Source organism: Staurois parvus, unplaced genomic scaffold, assembly GCF_062004578.1.
Source record: "Staurois parvus isolate SC_StPar_1 unplaced genomic scaffold, SC_StPar_1.0 ptg000138l, whole genome shotgun sequence".
Lineage (NCBI taxonomy): Eukaryota > Metazoa > Chordata > Amphibia > Anura > Ranidae > Staurois > Staurois parvus.
In genome coordinates, this window is record NW_028317934.1 from 685627 (window position 1) to 700000 (window position 14374).

The following is a 14374-nucleotide window of genomic DNA, read 5'->3' on the forward strand; positions in this document are numbered from 1 at the left end:
GGGCCCAATCTTGGGGTTCGCCCTGCAACAGTGAGATTATAAATCCCACCTTCACTGATTCAGTCAAAAAGGTACGGGGTTGAAGTTCAAAAAATAGGAGGCAGGATTTACGGAATGATCTGAAGCCTGTGCGGTCCCCGTGGAAACGCTCCGGTAAGGGTACTCGGGGTTCCGCCATAGGTAGCAGGGCGGAGGCCCCTGATGCTGGCTCAAGAGCAGCCGGGGGTGCAGAAACCAGGGCCTGTGGGGCTGGGTCAGATATGGAGCAGGTCTGGAAGCGGTTCTCCAGCTGCATACATGTATCCTGCAAGGCTGCTACGGCCTGCGTCAGGTTAGATAGATGCCTGCAAACTTCTTCCAGTGGGGAGGGCCCTCCTCTAGGCTCAGTCATGGCCTTCTGGTACTGCAAGGGACCGCCCGGCGACACCACTAGTACTCAACTAATCAGGCGTCCCCAGCGCACGGAGTCTAAGTCCCAGAGTACTTGTTCACCAGGGCCCCTGATGGTGGGGATGGACTTGGAGTACCCCGGGACCAGGTCGTGCCTACTGAGGATACCCGTCAGTGGTAGGGGTGTTCACCAGGGGCTCCCACGGGAGAGAGCCTGATATGAGGAGGTCTGGAGACCCCGTTGAGAGGGATAGAGGGATGGATGGCTGAGCAAGTGCAGAGTCAGGCAAGCCGGGTCGGTAACGGGGAGGACGGTACGGTACAAGGCAGCGGGCAGAGAATAGTCGGGTCACACGCCAGGTCAGCAACAGCTGGTCAGATCCAATAGGGGGCATTCAAGAGAGAGGTCAGGCAAAGCAAGGGTCTGGGCGGGGGAGAATACAGCAGTGGTCAGGTACAATCCGGGTCAGCAACTTACTTAGAAACCGGTTCAGGATACAGGATGCAGGATAAGGATAAGACCAGAAGGCACCGAATGACAGCTCAGGGCCGTTTAAATATCGCGCCCTGCACTGCCATTGGTGCCCAGCGGGCGGCCGCGGCTTCTACTGCGCATGCGCGAACTCGCACGCCGCGGCCGGCCCGGACCTAGAGCTCGCGTCCCTGCACAGGGCGGCATACTGCGCCTGCGCCGGGACCATCGCGGCGGGGATCGTGGAGATCCCTGACATTTACATACAACTTCAGTTGCCTATAAAGTATCTCTAAATCTAAATGTATTTATTTCAGGTACTTATATAGTGCTGTCAATTTATGCAGTGCTTTTACATATATATTGTAGTCACATAAGTCCCTAACCCTCAAAGGGCGTACAATCTAAGGTTCCTAACTTACATTCATACTTACACATACTAGGGACAATTTAGACCGGATCCAATTAATCTACCAGCATGACTTTGGAGTGTGGGAGGAAACCCACGCAGGCACAAGGAGAACATGCAAACTCTAGGCAGGTGGTGCCGTGGCTGGGATCCGAACCAATGACCCTAGAACTGCCAGGTGGAAGCACAAACCATTTAGCCACTGTGCTGCCCCTAAATGATCATTGTGCAATTTTTCCATCTCAATGCGGAGTTTTAGTTACTTGGCTTTGTTACAGATTTTAACTTAAATAATAGAGATCCTCAGTGTGGAAACACTGATACATTTTACTTACATTACAACCCAAGTTTGCAAGTAGTATTATGTAAAATGTATTATAAAACTGCTATATTATATTAAATTCATATTATTTACCCCTTCCCACCTGCCCTGGCATCCCTTCAAATAGCTCTGAATGCCCAGGAGCACAGTGTCACATGATGGGAAGCTAGTCATACCGGCTACCAATCTTTAGTTCAGATTGAGTGCTGTGTTTGACAGCTTTGTTTTTGTGCTGGGAGTGTGAAATGAGCATGCTCTTAGTACATAAAAATTGGCCACCGAGCAGTGACTATGTGCAGTGCATAGGCATTAAAGCCCACCCTTTTGCTGCTGAACATGTGTTGGGTGGTTGTAAAGGGGTTAAATATTAACATATAACAACATCAATAACAACCTGCACTAGGTGCGACGTAAATGGTAAAACAGAAGCTGTCAAAAATGCAGGCAACAATAAAATATTACAAAACAAGATGCAGTGCTAATTCACCCTATGTAAAATATACCATAAACATATAAAAATAAAATAAAAAACAGATAATAAGGTTCAGTCCTCAAATAAGTCCATGATGTGCAGCTGGAAATCATATAAACCCCATATTCATGGAGACAACAGTGCCACTGAAGAAAAAGAAATCATCCACCATCAACGCACACAGCCTCTTGCCGGAAAGGAATGACCACAAATCAAGCAGTCAAAACGGCAATGTGAAGTGCATTGATGGCTAGGGGCCCCAACAGATCTCTCCACCGAAGCCTTTCCACTGCAACTTACTCCACGGCATAAATTCAATATTAAATCAAGAGGATGATCAAAAGATCCCAAATGCAAATATGTGAAAAAAATAAGACCTCTTCATTGGGTAGTATTTAGAAAATTCAAATTTTTAATAAGAATATTTCATTTACAAACAAACAATGAATGAAGTTAAAAATGTAAAATCCAAAGATGTTTCCAACCAACAAGATGGCAGCGATTTGCGGTGTGATGACGTCATGAGCTGTAGCTCCACCCTATGCATTTTGTCATACAAAGATGACAGGGGCTTGACCAATGGCATCCATCACGCTTTATATACCCATCAGGCGGAAGCGCAATCACGCATGAACCACCTGCGCTTCAAAGGCCGGAAAGCGAACCTTCAACACTAAACCGTGTGGCATAGCAACACCACGTAGTAGAGACAATATATATCAGGACCGAGAAAAAAAACAAACCATACATTGGAGAGATAACTGGGCAAAAAAATATATATACACAATCAAACATCGACCATCAAAACAAAATAAGAAAATAAAAAGGGTTGAAAAACATCTACAGAGTAACAATAATCAATATATATTACAAAACAATTTATACAAAAAGCTTGCTAAGCGCCATCTTGTGGTTAAAAAAACCTGAGAAATAATCCAAATATTAGAATGCACATCCTAACAATTTATATATGTACAACTCCCATGTATTATCCCCTCAAACGACAACATAATTCATTGTCCTTTGTTCTAAAACAATAAAACACTAAGCTCATAAAAAAACAAAATGTTCAACTATTGTTAATAAAAGCATTTACATCCCATTCAATATCTAAATCGAAAGGGGGCATACGTTTTTAAAATATAAATCCATAGGGACTCTAATTTAGAAATTTCCCAACTGGTAGGACTGCCATGTCAATAAGGCGTAAACCTATCAATTGTCTAATGAGTGTGCCATTAGAATTTCTCCCATGACATAAAACAGTGTTTAGATACACTATGATTTGAAAAACCTTTCCGTATATTGGAGATATTGGAGGAACTTTAATCCTAGTTTTCATTGTACGAACCGTGTGGCCTACAACTGTGGGTGTGGGATTATAACTTTTTTTTTTATGGTTGAACTGGGTGGACTTTTTTTCAACCAGACTAACTATGTAACTATATATATTGTAGGCCGCATGGACACTGAACTATTAAAATTACATTCTTAGAAGTGCAGGAGATGAAGGAAGTAATATCATAGTAATAGAAGTGTGATTAGATGTAAAAGAGACTGCCTTTGCCCTCCTCGAACTATTAATCTTACAAACAGCACACCTCCTACATAGATGATATCTCTTCATTTGGCTAAAAAAAAAACTTTTTTTTAGGGGGTTTGATGACATTAAGGGCAATCTGTAATCTTAATGGTGGAAAACCCCTATAAATTACTTTAGGTTCCTCAGGTAAAACGTTGTCGTATGTCGAAAAATGTTCTTTATCACATAATACTGTGTGGAATAGGTGGTCAAGAAAGACCAGTTAAAAGAATTATCATCTACAGTATCCTTGTTTCGGTAATAACATTTTGGCCCTATCTATTTCATCTACTTCAAATATAATCTTATCCAGCTCACCAGTGTTGTACCTTTTGTCGTCCAAATGTTTCTTGAAAACATTAGCTTCCTGCAAATACTCATTCCCATATGTACAATTCCTCTTAAGCCTATAAAAATTGACTTCTAGGTACTGACCGTAATCAGGCTGAATGATAACTCCTTACATCAATCAAGCCATTACGGTCAGTCGATTTAAAGAGGATTGAAGCCACAATATTACCTTCTAGAATCCTAATTTTCAAGTCCAAAAAATCGATTTCCTCACTTCTTGCCTCATGTTGGAGAATAATACCTCTATCGTTTATATTAGGGTATTAATAAAATCATTCAAAAGAACTTACATCCCCATTCCATAGGAGGACGTCATCTATGTACCTTTTTCAAAAAGTACCAAATCAGGCCTGCATTCCACATACTGTAGATGACAACCTCCTCCCATTTGGCCATAAATAAATTGGCCATACTGGGCACGAATTTCATGCCCACAGCCACTCGACACTTCTGCAAATAATACGAACCCTTAAACCAAAATAATTATGGCTCATGATAAAATCCAACAATTGTATTATGAACCTTTGTTGCAGTAGGCTAACATGCTAGCACATTCTGAAAAACTCAATAGTCAAAAATACCAATTTGTTTTTTTTTTAATAAAAAAATTTATTAAAATACTGATATGTTAAACAGGCAGAACTGGTTATCTGTATACAGAATAAAAACTCTGTATTATTATGAACAATTCAATCCGCAATATACAATAAAAACATTCTTAATCTTTAATAAAGATTTATATGTACAGACTTTATTAGAGAAAAAAAAACAAAACAAAATGTATTGACAAATTAAGCAAAACTATTGAGTGTCACTATTAGTCAAATATGTTTTTTTACGGAGGCCATACAGGAAAAGTTTAATACATATGATGTGGGAAGGTTGGTGAATACCAGTGAAATAAATATCAAAAAAAGTTAATTGACTGGACTTTTACTTAAAGTGAGAGGTACTCCTAAAGGGCGCAGCTAATCATTTTTATGGCCCACATTTAATATGGTGGGAAATATCTATACTGTGCTATTATTAAGTTTATTCTGTACATAGGTGAAATATGTACTTGCTCGGTCTATACCTGTAGTTCAGAAGCAAGCAGCACCATCACGTGTTCTTTGCAATGATAGGAAAGTCGGCACTCTCTAAGTGGTTGTATACCCTTACATATACCCAGTGAAGTGACTACACAGAGATGAAACAAATCCTCCTACATAACTTGTACCTGTCCATCTGCAGTCTTCTCTGTATCTGTAATTTCAGCTCTCCTCCCCCTATTTCTGAACTCTCAGACAAGCTTTCTAAATTCATCACTTTGAAAACATTGCAGAGCTCAGTGAGGAGAGCTGATTGGAGGGGAATTGCACAATCCCAACGCATGCGTTCCTGCATCAAAGAGTGACTATATGGCTGGAACCAAGAATGTCACCAGCACACCGAGGTTCTCCAACATGGGTCCAAAGCTTTAATAAGCAATCACATAGGTACAGAAAGAGCCACGTTTCGGAGTCTCGCAGGACCCCTTCATCAGGCATGTGCCTGATGAAAGGGTCCTGCGAGACTCCGAAACGTTGCTCTTGCTGTACCTATGCGATTGCTTATTAAAGCTTTGGACCCATGTTGCAGAACTTCGGTGTGCTGGTGACATTCTTCTCTGAGTGGAGGGGCAAGACACAAAAGCCCTCCACACAGCACACAGGAACAGAGCTGAGGTTGTCAACTGGAAGTCCCTCCGCTGTGACCATTTTTCTCTTGGTGCCAGGAAAACTTTTTGGAAGTGATATATGTAGTTAGCACAGGAACTAGGCAGGAAAGAGAAATTATGCTTAGTGCTCTTAATTGAGACAAGTACAGACTATAGAGGGATATGTTCTGTTCATATTTTATGTCTGAGGTTTACAACCACTTTAAAGCCACTCTACAGACTTTATTATTATTATTCCACATTTTAGCCATACCTGGCAATGATTGAGCCATTAATAAGGCCAGATATGGCTGAAATCTGTAAGGAAGGGACCTTGTTGTAGCTTGTTTTGATCAAAGAATAAAGTGTGTACAGCGGTTGGGTTCATGCACGCTGGGTGTTTAAGGCTGATGCACGAGATACCAACGTGTTGGTGGGGGCTGAAGGCACAGGTAAATCAACCAACCCTACTGCTGGCAGCCTGCAGAAACCTATGAGAAGTTAAAAGCTGCTGCAGCTGGATGGTGCACTGAGCGGTACTATGATTTAGGGCAGTGTGCGCCCAGGCTTGAATTTGTTTCTAGGTGCATACTACCTTAAAATGTTAGTACCACTTATGTGCCCAGGGATGAATGCCAAGAACGCAGACTGCTAAATGATAGTACCAGTTGGTGCACTGTCCAGCCGCAGAAACTTTCATCCTCTAAGAGTTTTACAGATGCCTTCTGCTCATGCAAAAAACACAAAAATTTCAGGTACCAGGGCAAAACACCCAGTGTGAATGAAGTCCAGGAGTGCTGACTTTCCTATTGTTGCTTTGTGGACAGACAGAAGTGCAGCTGTACATCTTTTGTCTCAGTGGCTCTGTCCACATTTGTGATGACCAAACTCATGGAGTGGTCATCAAAACCACTTTAGCCCACAGCCCTATGATAGGCACATGGACTGCTATGTAAGTAGTACAAACCCATTGTTACATCCCCCACTAAAATCTTTCTCTGGCCCATTAGTGGTGCTTTTGAATGCTAATTGAATTAATATTATGTTGGTCAGATCATTCGTACAGAAATCCCCAATGTGCCCCTGTATGGCCAGCATTTTAGTAAACAGAAGAAAAAAAAGAAAAAGAAAAAAATGAAACAATCTATGTAATAGACGGTTTCCATCATCACATTAAATTCTGTTCATAGGCTTTTTATCAGAACACTAAAATCCTGGGTAATTCTACCCATTTTGAGGTAATGAAGAGAGCATAATTTGTGGTGGTGCAAATACTATGGATTGGTAGAAGTCAAATGGAAAAAGGAAAAAACATATCACAGCTGTGTAGTCTTTTGATCACAATTCATCATGGTTCCTGGTAAGGTCTTCTCCATAGTTTGTAGCCTGGCTGCCTACAAACATGTTCCAATTATTTAGTATCTCCTCCTTGGTCAGTAGTTTATCCTGCAAGCAACAGACAACATTAAAATTCAGTTTACTGAGAGCAGGGTTTGTGTATGAAAACTGTCTGAAAGGAAGGTGTCACTGTTGTCCATAACAACTAGATCACAGTTATTTTTCAGATAGAGTTAGAAAATATACAAAAACTTATTTAACAAGGTATTCTACAGAGCAGGGATGGGAGTACAGAACACACTAACCAGAAGTGACTAGATTTCATTTTACTATACATCACTTAGAGATCTGAATGGTTGCTTGGAAGTGGTTATTATTACTACAGGTACTTATATAGCATCGTCAATTTACGCACTTTACATACACAGTATATTGTACATTCATATCAGTCCCTGCCCTCAAGGAGCTTGCAATCTAAGGCCCCTAACTTACATTCATACATGCAGATATTGGGGCCAATTTAGACAGTAGCCAGTTAACTTACCAGCATGTCTTTGGAGTGTGCAAGGAAACCGGAGTACCTGGAGGAAACCCACACAGGCAGAACATGCAAACTCCATGAAGGTAGTGCCGTGGTCAGGATTCAAACCGATGACCCTAGTGCTGCCAAGCAAAGTGCTAACCATTTAGCCACTGTGCTGCCCAGGTTAAGGATTCAGGTTATGACCATTGCACTTTGCATGGCTATACTGGGTAAAGCACCTTTGGGTATCTTCATGCCAAACATGTCATGTCAAAGATCAGTGTTTCTTCTATGGCTATAGGCTTAACCTAAAATTCCAGGCAAATGTTATTTCCATTTTAGAAAGAGTTGGGAAAAGGTCAGAGTCTGTCATATTACTACACTACATACTACACAATGAAGTGGTTCTGCATTTCTTTGCATATACATATTTGAGAGTTTTTGATCATCCTCCTGGCTTAATACTATACTTATGCCTTGGAGTAAGCTGCAGTGGAAAAAAGACCAGTGAAGAGACCTGTTGGGATCTGCAGCCACTAATACATACCTTACACGCTTTTCGACTGCTTGATTTGTAGTCATTGTCTTCCGGTAAGAGGCTGTGTGTGTTGATGGTGGAAGATTCCTTTTTTCTCAAGCACTTTTATCTCTTCTGACACTTGGTTTATGTGACTTCCAGTTGCACCATAATGGACTTATTCTGAGACCTGCACCTCATAACACTGCACTTTATGTTTTGAAATTCAAGTTGTTTTGTGAATATATCTTCCTTTAGTATATTAAATATATGGTAATTAGCGCTGCATTTCACTATACATTATTACTTGTTTGTTACCAACATTCTTGTCAGCTGCTTCCTTACCATTCACATTGCTCCTAGCGCAGGTTGTTTCTGTGTATAGCAGTGTGCACTGGCTGGACATACAAGGATCAATCTTTTTTCAGGGCTAACTGAAAAAAAAAAATGCATTCCTTCTTTCACAGAAGCAAGGTGGATGGAGGAATCCTCCCTGCTGTGCCATTCTATTCTGATAACATGGAACCCTCCCCTGTAAGAATACACTGATCGAATAGCTGCAGGCGCTGATCAAATTTAAATTTTCCAACTGATCGACTTCTCTCGAGCATGAACGTTCATAGATGGATCAAAATTCAGCTGGTTCAGCAGGGATCGGTTGAACTTCAATCCATCTATGGCCAGCTTTAGGGCATTATAGCTTTTATTATTTGGCCTAGGATTGAGCAGAGGCAGCTGGGTATTTTGATCAAGATAAATTAGGAGGCAGGGAGGGTAGATGCCCGTAAGGAAAGAGAAGAGGTGATCCAGAAGGGAGAGGCCACAAGGTGAGAGTGATTTGCTCATAAAGAGAGAAACTTACAAATGGTTCCCAGGAATTGTGAACATACATTGGTATAGCATTAAAAAGCATTATTTTTAACTCCATCAATATAAAAAGCTATAAATATGGGGTAAGTAGCTATCTGATGATAAAGCTGGCAAAATGCAGATTCATGTACAGTTCCTCTTCACCATTCATTTTGCTCAAGCTCTTTCATATAGGATTGCTGAGCATCCACCATTCCAATTTTATCCTTTGTTCAAAAAGTTGACTTGACATATGAGGAAATGCTGCTGCTATACTAAGCAGTTGTTCACATATTGACAAAGTATGAGTAGAATCCATGCAATTAAGTATAAACCATTTTATAACATTTCCAGCTACCTTGTTGGAGTCGGATTCATATATCAGGTGTCTGGCCTCAGCCTGGGCATGATCATAATCCTGGGGAAGAATCCAGTGTCTGATTTCTTCTTGGTCCATTTTTCCATCTTTGTTGAGGTCCCGGAAATCAGAGAACTGCTCCCTCTCTGTGGCTACCCATTCAGGCTCAGGAGTCCCTTCTTCATGTGAAAACATATCCGCTAGAAAAAACAAGCATTAGATTTAAAAAAAAAAAAAAAATACTGTATATAAAAGTAGAAAAAAAAATGACAGTTGATCAGCTGAGTTCACAGTATAGGTAACCTCTATAATTACAGCTGAAAGTAATCAGTCTGTGCCAAAATATGTTTATTCTGAAACCGAAAAGAAAAATTAAATGGGCACTGTACCATAACGAACCATACCATAACGAGCCAGGCTTGGTTCATTATATTCTTTTTATTTATTTATTTTTAATACCACTTGTAAAGTCATCACAGCAGTTTGCAGATTTTCAGTCTGTTACTGTTCAACAAAAGGTCTTCCCTTGTTATTAGATAAAAACAAGGACCCTTCTGAATCAGCAAGCAGGCATTTTAGGCTTCATTTACACAGCAACAGAGGGCTGAACACCATCAAGGAGTGCATTGCTGTGTATGGGAAATCGCAAGTGGTTGTGTACAGTCTGGATGTGAATTGTCTGTGTTTGGGGCCTCTCAGCTGTCCCTCTATACAGGGAACTGCTCGAACGTGCAGTTACAAGTGTACAGCTGCGGCATCTGTCAGCCTGTCATTGATTTGTACAGGCTGTCATCAGCAGCTGTACACAAACACCTGTGACTTTTGGGCACAAATCTCCTTCATAATGGTGTATGGCCATCTATGACACACAAACACAAGGGCTTCCTCAAACATTGCAGTAATAGGAAAGGGTCCTAAATGTATTATTAATTGCATCTATTGTAACTACCTGAATTTATACTGTATCACCTATAAAGCAGACCTCAGTTCCACATACACTTTTGTATCCATCGGGCTTTGATAAAGCAGAGAAAATGCTAATGTTCAGTAGGTCATAGTCATCTACTCTTCCACCATTTTATCAAAGAGAACTTAAAGTGACAGTAAAGGTTTGGATTTTTTTTTTTTTTTTTATAAATTAACATGTTCTACTTACCTACTCTGTGCAATGGTTTAGCACAGATCAGCCCCAAGCCTATGCTTCTCTGTTCCCCGCCGGTGTTCCTGGCTCCTCCCACTGCTGAGTGCCCCCGTGGGAAGCTGCTTGCAATGGGGGCACTCGTGTGAGCTCGCTCCTGAGCTGCCTCTGTGTGTCTATAAGACACACAGAGCATGGCTTGACAGTGCCCCCCAACTTCCTCCTCACTGGCTGTGATTGACAGCAGCAGGAGCAAATGGCTCCTGCTGCTGTGTCCGAGCCAATGAGGAGGGAGAGACGTGGGAGAGCTTCTGCCCTTGTGCACATCACTGGATGGAGTAAGTATTAGGGAGGCTGAGGTGATAGCTGCACATTCTATGTATGAAGGTAAAAAACCTTCAGCATTTACAACCAGTTAAACAATCACCACGATGGCTGCTGCCTGCCAGAAAAATGAATGGCAATCAGTTGTTACAAAACTATACATTGCACTATGGGTAATCTTCGATATTCTCCACAAAGAAAACTTCTCCAAAACATTCCCTGGGCTCAGATTTCACTATCCTTGCTGCAGGCAATAAGCTGGGTCTTCTCATCTAACACCAGTGCCTGACCTCACAAATGCTCTGTTGGCCGGATGGGTACAAATTCAGTCAAATCCCAAATCTTGCGGAAAAAGTCTTCTCTGTAAAGAGAAAGGTGTTATAGCCATACAGGGAGAAACTCCATACCAATGCCTGTGGTTCTGGAATGGGACATCCAACAAGTTCATTTGGATGTGATGTTCACACATTTTTGGCCATATCATGTGCAATTTGCCCCCAAAATATATGCCCCATTTATTCCAGGCACTAACTGTGCAAGAAATTGGCATAATCACCACCCACTCCAATGGTAACACCCTTGACCTTGTATTCACCCACCTATGCACTCCCTGTAACCTCTCTAACACCCCTTTTCCTCTCTCTGATCACAACTTTATCAGACGCAGCTGCACTCTTGAGCGAGCATGGCGTAAAACTAATTCCCTGAAAGACTTTACCCTCTACAAATCCGCTCTTCTCAAATACAACTCCAGCCTCCACGCTGCTAAGCAAACTTACTATAACACTCTCATCAAGACCCTCTCATCCAACCCTCATCAACTCTTCTCTACCCTTAATTCCTTACTCCACCCCCCACTACCTCCACCCACCAACTTACTTATTACACAGGATATTCACAGTCACTTCAAGAAGAAGATCGACACAATTCGTGATGAAATCTCCAGTGTCAAGCTTCCTCCTCTAACCAACTTACCAGGCCCAACACCAAACTCAACACTCCTCCTTTGACCCTGTTACCACCAAGGAAGTTAGTGAACTCCTTTCCAAGGCCCACTTCACCACCTGTCCCTTGGATCCTGTCCCCTAGCGACTGTTGCAGCCTCCTTCCTGCTCTAACCTAAACTCTCTAACCCACATCTACAACCTCTCACACTCCACGGGCACCTTACCCTCCCCACTCAAACATGCACTGGTTAGCCCCATCCTCAAAAAACCCTTGCTGGACCCCACCTGTTTGAAATAACTTAAGATCCATCTCCCTGCTCCCGTTTGCCTCCAAGCTTCTTGAGCACCTTGTTCACAACCGTATGAACTGCTACCTCACCGACAACAACCCTCTTGATCCCCGACAATCTGGCTTCCGCCCACAACATTCCACAGAAACTGCTCTACTAAAACTCACTAATGACCTACTAACTGCTAAAACCAATGGCCATTACTCCATACTTATACTCCTTGACCTTTCCGCTGCCTTTGACACAGTCGACCACCCGCTCCTCCTCCGTAAACTCCACTCCATCGGCCTCCGTGACCCTGCTCTTTCCTGGTTCTCCTCTCACCTTTCTCAGCGCACTTTCAGTGTCACATACAACTCCTCCTCCTCCGCTTCCTCTTTCTGTTGGGATACCCCAAGGTTCTGTTCTTGGGCCCCTCCTTTTCTCTCTCTATCCCTCCTCCCTGGGCCAACTAATAACCTCCCATGGCTTCCAATACCACCTCTATGCTGATGACACCCAGATCTCTCTCTCCACTCCCCAGCTCACCCCCTCAATCTCCTCACGTATCACAAATCTACTAAGCGACATATCAGCATGGATGTTACATCACTACCTTAAACTCAATCTTTCAAAAACTGAGCTTGTAATATTTCCTCCTCCCCGATCCCCCACTCACTGTCCGGTCAGCCCCCACCCTTTCTGCCTTTAGGCGATCTTTGAAAACTCACCTCTTCCAGGAAGCTTACTCCACCTCCACCTAAGAACTGTACTTGAATCACCTCCGCCAGATCATCCCCCGCAGCTATCACCTTTTGTATCACCTTCCCCCTTCCTTTAGATTGTAAGCTCCACGAGCAGGGCCCTCCTATTCCTTCTGTACTGAAATGTACTGTAATTGTACTGTCTCCCTTATATTGTAAAGCGCTGCACAAACTGTTGGCGCTATATAAATCCTGTATAATAATAATAATCACACTGCGAATTCATAGCCCAATGGGAAAGTAGTTGTCACAGGAAGCTGTAATCTTCCAAATGAAGGAGTCATCATCCAAGCTATGCAATGTGACAGAAGTGTGTAAACTGTGGCTGTACAGAACTACAAAACATTTGGCAGGTAAAATAACTAAAGCAGAACTCCAGATCAAAATAGTAGGCCTTAAAAGAGAGAGTGCAATACTCCCCTTTGATCCGGAGTTGTCCCCCACAGTAATTTCTTCTGGCACTAGACAGCGCTCCTGTTACATTGACTCACTTCCTCTATTCCCAGGCTGTAACAGACCCACCCCTGGGGGGGCGTTATACAGTCAGGGCTCAAGGGTACTGAATGACACTACATGGTACTACTGCTCTACATGACGCTATAAATTACGTAGCATGCATATTATATATAGGTTACATTTTATTTTCTAATGTGCTCATGAATGTGTATATTATTTTTCATAATAATAATATTTTATATATATATATATATATATATATATATATATATATATATATATATATATATTTATTTATTCTCTTTAAGTGCAGTGAGATATTTAGAGAGCCTGCAATTTGCATATGCTGGAAAAAAAAAAAAAAAAAAAAAAGCAGGCTGTGGGGCGCACATGCTCTTCTTGAGCTCCCGCCATGACCCCTGGCTCCCACTGCTGTCAATCACAGCCAGTGAGGAGGAGAGGGGGTGGGACGGAGCCCTGCTTTGTGTGTCAATGGACACACAGATTGGGGCTTGAGAGTGAGCACATACAAGTGCCAAGCCATTTGCTATGGGGGCATAGCAAGCCACTTGCTATGGGGGCACTTAGCAGGGTGGAGGGGCCAGGAGCGCTGGCAGAGGACCTGAGAAGAGGAGGATCAGGGCTGCTCTGTGCAAAACTACTGCACAGCACCGGTAAGTATAACAGTTCATTATTTATCAAAAAATATAAAATGAGCCTTTAATATCACTTCTCAGGCACAGTTCAAGGATTCACATAACACAAACAAACCAGACCAAGAATACTTGGGTACTAGCGGTAGTTGATCCAGGGAATACCAGATCGCCTCCTGGGGTCTGGAAGGAATTTCTTCTCTCCCACTGGAGCAAACTGGATCATGGTTTGTTTTTCTTTTGCCATCCTCTGGATCAACTGTGGATATTGTGTATATGGAGGTTTTCTATTTGTTTTTTTGTTCTATTGGCTGAACTAGATCTACTTTTTTTCAACCTATGTTAGAGTGTGAACCATGCCTGGGCACAGTTTGGAGCACTCACACCCCACAAACAAATCAGACCAAGGGAGTGAACCTTGCCCAGGTAAGGTTAAAAATGCCAGCGTGAAAGCACCCTTGGTAAGCTCCTTTAGGGCAGGGACCAATGTGAATGTACAATATAAAAAGCACTACATACATTTTTGGTGCTACACAAATACCTATACTAAAATTTAAAAATC

General features: G+C 42.2%; 1 protein-coding gene across 3 annotated transcripts in view; it reads right to left on the minus strand.

Annotated features, from left to right (window-relative positions):
• Positions 1 to 14374, minus strand: part of RCN1 (reticulocalbin 1) — a 68528-nt gene that overhangs the window by 7265 nt on the left and 46889 nt on the right. For 2 of the 3 annotated variants that reach the window (XM_089673469.1, XM_089673467.1), the window contains exons 6-7: positions 9262 to 9461; positions 5578 to 7122 (exon numbers count right to left, since the gene is read on the minus strand). In XM_089673469.1, coding sequence (XP_089529595.1) covers positions 7015 to 7122; positions 9262 to 9461 — 308 coding nt within the window. In that variant the 3' untranslated portion in view covers positions 5578 to 7014. Of the gene's footprint in view, positions 1 to 5577; positions 7123 to 9261; positions 9462 to 14374 lie in introns of those variants that run through there. The other variant, XM_089673468.1, reaches the window with a different exon arrangement.